General features: G+C 35.1%; 1 protein-coding gene across 1 annotated transcript in view; it reads right to left on the bottom strand.

The window, feature by feature from the left end:
* Positions 1-136: 136 nt before the first annotated feature.
* LOC106466479 overlaps positions 137-5,930 on the bottom strand; it is a 50,827-nt gene continuing 45,033 nt past the window's right edge. Inside the window, exons 3-6 of the mRNA XM_022394498.1 lie at positions 5,368-5,525; positions 3,479-3,551; positions 310-465; positions 137-163 (exon numbers count right to left, since the gene is read on the bottom strand). Coding sequence (XP_022250206.1) covers positions 137-163; positions 310-465; positions 3,479-3,551; positions 5,368-5,525 — 414 coding nt within the window. The remainder of the gene's footprint in view (positions 164-309; positions 466-3,478; positions 3,552-5,367; positions 5,526-5,930) is intronic.

The raw sequence follows: 5,930 nt of genomic DNA, 5'->3' as shown, positions 1-5,930 counted from the left end.
GGCTATCCGTGCTCTGCCCACCATGGGTATCGAAACCCGGATTCTAGCGTTGTAAGTTCGCAGACATACCGCTGTGCCACTGGGGGGGGGGGGGCTCTTAAAGTAAAATGAGCTTATTTGTTCTGAAATGTTATGATTAGTCAATGTTGAACTTTTTGTATATCTGTTTGCAAGAACAATTCAAAGTACTTTTGTACAAAAATACAAGTAAATAGGCCATTTAATCTCAGTGTAAGTCAATCACTTTTTTCAGTAAGTGCCTACATTACCTTATAATATCTATAGGATCGAGATTACAACGTCATTTACCTTTACTGCTTTATCAGGTTCCAACAGTCCGTTATTTCGAATGACTTCCGAAGCCACGCTGTTTTCTTCATTGTCAATTTCCTTGACAAAAACGTTACTTTTACTAGCTCGTTTGATTATTATATTTCCAGAATCATCCATCTTGACTTTCACACCCTTTAAACGTCAGAAGCAAAACATTAAAAAGCAAAGTTAATGATGTAAAACAGTTATATTTTATTACAATAATCTGTTGTTTTCTTCCTATATTTATAATAGTTTCGATTAAAAATGAAAAAAATTATAATACTGTGCAACCCTAGTGCTTATATTTTATTGTATAAAACATGTTTTGTCTAGTATTATTCAGATGTAGATCTATTGTAAAGGGTTGTTTATAAAACATGTTTTATCTAGTATTATTCAGATGTAGATCTATTGTAAAGGGTTGTTTATAAAACATGTTTTATCTAGTATTATTCAGATGTAGATCTATTGCAAAGGTGTTTTTTTTAAAACATCTTTGGCCTACTGCTATTCAAATGTCTGTTTATTAAACAGAGTGATTATAAAGAAAACCACACATTTAAAATGATTATGTCTTGAAACCTTCTTGTCCTAGGAGAACCAAGTTTCACCAGAAGCATATTAAGAATCACAAGTTTTATTCAGAAAGTTTGTACGCTACAGTACAAAATTTACCATCAGGAACCTAATCAATTTGAAGTTTAACAAATTTTCTGTCATAGAAGTTGATTAATGTTTTCTGATATGAATTATGTTGCAGTTAAACAAAATAAAAGTTTTTATTGTAGATATGTGGCTCCGAGCTCTACAAGTAATTTATTGTCGTATTTGTGATATTTTGTAAACAACAGTTCTCTCAACTTTGCAAGGGAATGAGTTATTAAGAAGTCTTTGATACACACGTGTTCTCAAGGAACCGTTTTACAGAAATTATACTAACAATTATTTTAAGCATTCTTTTGGTGTTTATCATAGTTTCTATAGAATACATCTAATCTATATAGCTAACGCAATTTAGATACTAATTCGCATTAACTTCTGCTATGTATTCATTGCTGGAATTTCCTATAACAAGGCCGTTCACCAGTTATCAGTAGCAGCCACGACCCTACATGGACATCATGAACTGTGCCAGTGCACGCCACCACAAGGGGGTTCGCCCACTGAACCGCTCTACCAAAGGTTATTCATCTCTACCCAGAGAGGAGGGGTCTTCAAAGACTACTGCTAATACCACAATGATGTCATCACCTGTTACCCAAGCGAAGTTCATGATCATGTATTTCCTTTCTGGTCAAACTTTATAAGGGTCACTGCTCTGAGAAATCACTAGAAGAAATGAACAACACGGGTCTGCGAAATCGTCAGAATCAGGCAAAGAAAGGAACAATATGAAACTGTTTTAATCCACAAGTTGTCCTAACGCTAGAAACCGGGTTTCGATACCCGTGGTGGGCAGAGCACAGATAGTCCTTGTGTAGCTTTGTGCATAATTAAAAACAAACAAACAATTAAAAACAAACCCATTGTGTAGCTTCTAACTTTTAATTTAACGACAAACCAAGCAGTAAATCAGTTCCACAAAGCAAATTATAGTTGAAGCGACTCTTCCTCTGCGTTTCTATATTATTTTTGTAAGAATTCTTGTGCTTCTGGTGTAAATGTATACGACTGGATCAACTTGTGGAGTAAAACAGTTTCATATTGTTCCTTTCTTTGCCTGATTCTGACGATTTCGCAGACCCGTGTTGTTCATTTCTTCTAGTGATTTCTCAGAGCAGTGACCCTTATAAAGTTTGACCAGAAATAAGTCCGCAGACATACCGCTGTGCCACTGGGGGCTACACAATGGGCTGGCTATCTATGTTCTGCCAACCGCGGGTATCCAGTAGCTAGTCAGTGTAAAGTAACTGTTTGCAAATAATTCAACTGTAAATTGCTGCACTGTGTATGGATGCTTTTTACCACAGTAATTAGCTGTTTATACACCAAAACAGTTTTTTTATAGCTATTAGCTTCAGAATTATTTAGCTGAATCGATTCCAGAAGCCCACTGGAATTACAATAAAATTAGTTATGGTTAACGTTGCAAATACAGATAAAAACTGTGCATGGTTAAGTTACTTCTTATTAGAAAGGTTAAAACACTATTATTAGTCAACCGGAAATTCTATCCGGAACATCACATCACGAGATGTGACAAACACCTCACGGAGAACGTGCAGTATGACCAATGCAACGTATGTTGGAGCTCGTAAGGAAATGGGAGATGACTTCACACTCTTAACGTATAGTTACCATAGCAACAATCATTGAAACACAACACTTTAAAATTAGATGAGGAGACTCTTCTAAGCTCGTGACGTCACTGAAACCACTAAAATCCTTTCATCTCACAACGAGAATGTCAGAGATGACTAACTGTTCCCCAGATCCGCCACGCCTAGCAGACAATATTTTCTCCTGTAACCAAGGGGGAAAACACAGATTCGTGTGTTTGTGGTAAACGGATCGTAAAAAATTCAAATAACTAACTCCAGGATATCTTTCTCTAGTGATGCTAATGAATTATTTAAATCTCTATTTATATATATATGTAAATGAATCCATAGTTCTAATTACTAAAAGCTACATTAATTGTAAATAGGAGATCAAATCAGCACTATATAAAATAATGAAATTAATACCAATTAAAAACGTCCACAATGAGACTAAAAACGTTTTTGCCATTACCAGTCCTTGTAATTATCATAAATGTATCTATACATTATGTATATGTAGATTTGTAGTATGTTACATAAAACTCTATAAAGGATCCATATTGTGTATATATAGAGATAAAACTCTATAAATGATCTATATTGTGTATATATAGATAAAACTCTATAAATGTATCTATACATTATGTATATGTAGATTTGTAGTATGTTACATAAAACTCTATAAATGATCTATATTGTGTATATATAGATAAAACTCTATAAATGATCTATATTCTGGTATTTTTTAATTAAGAGAAATGCAGTGCAGGTTTAAAAGCCACAAATATTCTTATTCAAAAGATGTAGAATCATTTAAATAAATAGTTACACGAGTACAAAATAGAGACAATCATATTTCAAGCTTCAACAAATTAGAAAAACGGGTTTAATTTTATACTCACGTGCCCTATGTTACGTTTGATCTCTTCTGTTTTGGGATCTCTCATTGGATTGTCAAAACCACACAGTCCGATCCTAATTGGTGGAGAAAGTTATACATTCAGAAGTAATTTTGAAATAACGAGTTCATTCATTTTTAAGTTGTATGATCTGAAAGCGATAAAACGATCGATAAGGAAGAAGACATACTACGAAATAATAAAAATACATTTGGTTGTTTTTTTATCGGATATTCGTATAAAGCCCCACAGAGGTTAACTGTTCTAGTCGCCCCTAATTTGGAACTGATAAACTAAATAAAAGACAACTAATCAACAGGACTATTTTCCTTATCTAAGCAAAGAGTGAGATTTGACCGTCACTGTTATAACGTAACCCACTCCTTTATTCAAAGGTGCGGAGCGTAGTTTTGCGGCAAGGGGACGTGAACTTCGGCCCCTCGGATTCACAGTCCAGCACGCGCTAACCATTAGCCGACACTCGGCCGAAATATGAAACTAAACAAAAACGAGATGAAAGACTTGAAAGAAGCGTGTCAGTTCGTGTTAATATTTTCACGATAAAAAAAACACTTGAAAAACCAGTCTTTAAAACTTTATGTTACCTTATATTTTCCGGTTGTTGTTGTTTTTTATGGGGGTAGGGTGGGGGGGGGGGCAGAGTATTTTTATTTGCCCTAATTTTCCTCCATTAAGTAACGAGGTAAGATAAAACTAGTGGTATAAGAACTACTTTTCGAAAACAAAAATTAAACCTATCAACTCTGTCCAAGAAACAAGACACGCGGCTGGAGTTTGAAAAGTTCCTCTCTACCTTGTAACCGATGTCTTTATCACAGAATTATTTTATTGGAAATTTCGATTGTTTGGAGTTTAGCACAAAGCTACACAATGGGCTATCTGTGCTCTGCCCACCACAAGTTTCAAAAACCGGTTTACAGCAGTGTTAGTCCGCTTTGCCAATGGGAGGCTGAAAATCTCGAGCTAATGATCACTGGAAAGGTTCGCCGCATCAATGTTTTTTTTTTCTTCTGGTTTGATCTAAATAACGGAATTAACTGTCACTTTTATAATAAAATTGCGGAGCGTGTTAAGTGATCTCACGTCTCGAACTTCGTATCCTTATCTGCCCAACACGCTGAGTACTTGGCCACGCCCGGCCCTACACTGCAGAAAATGAATAAGTTGAATAAGTTTGAACTACGAGTAGAGGCAAAGGTCATTCCAGGAATAAAGTGAAATGATTGGTTAGTTCAATAGAGGTGAGCACGTGAGAGTATATGTTTATTGTTTTAATTTTGATGATCGAGCGGCAATCTGATTCTTAATGTTTTTTTTTTACCCCAAGTCTATCACATGGTGAAGAGGGCTTGTCACGATAAAAGTCGGACATACAGCAGAAAGCCCATTGTACAACTTTGCAGTAAAACAAATAAACAAACAAAGAATCTTTTCGTTTTAATAAAGTTTTTATGATAAGTGTTTTTGGAATGTTGAGAAACATGAAAAGGGGGGCCGTCTTTTAAACGCTTCTTTAAGTTTGTAGTTAAGCACAAAGTTACATAAAGGCCTACCTGTGCTCTGCCCACCAAGGGTATCGAAACCCGGTTTAAAGCGTTGTAAGTCCGCAGACATACCGCTGTGTCACTGGGAGGCACTTTTTTTCACTAACTTACTTGTACTTCTTTTAATCTAGATATTTATCGGTTAATGGCGGGAATCGATGAAACGCTAACATTTTTGCTATCAGTTAGTTTTACATGTTTCTAAATAAGGGTTTGACAATGTGTTTTGGCCTATTTGATAAGCTCTAATCTTATTGGCTAATAAAGTACAGAAACTGTTGATTTGTTGGTTCAAGCTACACAATAAGCTATTTCACTGAAACTCACCTGTAGCCGTCAAATCCGTCATCGGATCCGTTTACTGTTAAAACTGGAGATCTGGCGTAAGCCTTAGCAACCCGGCGGTTCCTTTCCATGCAGATAACCTTAGCCCATATTTCATCGTCAATCTGCTCCCATTTGTTCAGTACTTCCTGGATATGATCCTACATTCGGAAATAATGTATAGTATAAAATAAATGGAAGATTTATTTCATGTATAGAAAAAACAACAACACGCAATCAAGGTCATGAATAGTATAACATAACTCACGATCTAGTTAATGTATGGTATAACATAACTCACGATCTAGTTAATGTATAGTATAAAATAAATGAAAGATTTATTTCATGTATAGAAAAAACAACAACACGCAATCAAGGTCATGAATAGTGTGACATAACTTACGATCTAGTTAATGTATAGTATAAAATAACCAGAAGATCTAGTTAATGTACGGTATAAGTTACCCAGGAAATCTAGTTAATGTATGGTATAAAATAACCAGAAGATCTAGTTAATGTACGGTATAAGTTACCCAGGAAATCTAGTTAATGTATGGTATAAAATA

Source organism: Limulus polyphemus, unplaced genomic scaffold, assembly GCF_000517525.1.
Source record: "Limulus polyphemus unplaced genomic scaffold, Limulus_polyphemus-2.1.2 Scaffold2272, whole genome shotgun sequence".
NCBI lineage: Eukaryota > Metazoa > Arthropoda > Merostomata > Xiphosura > Limulidae > Limulus > Limulus polyphemus.
This window is presented reverse-complemented; position numbering and strand designations above follow the sequence as displayed.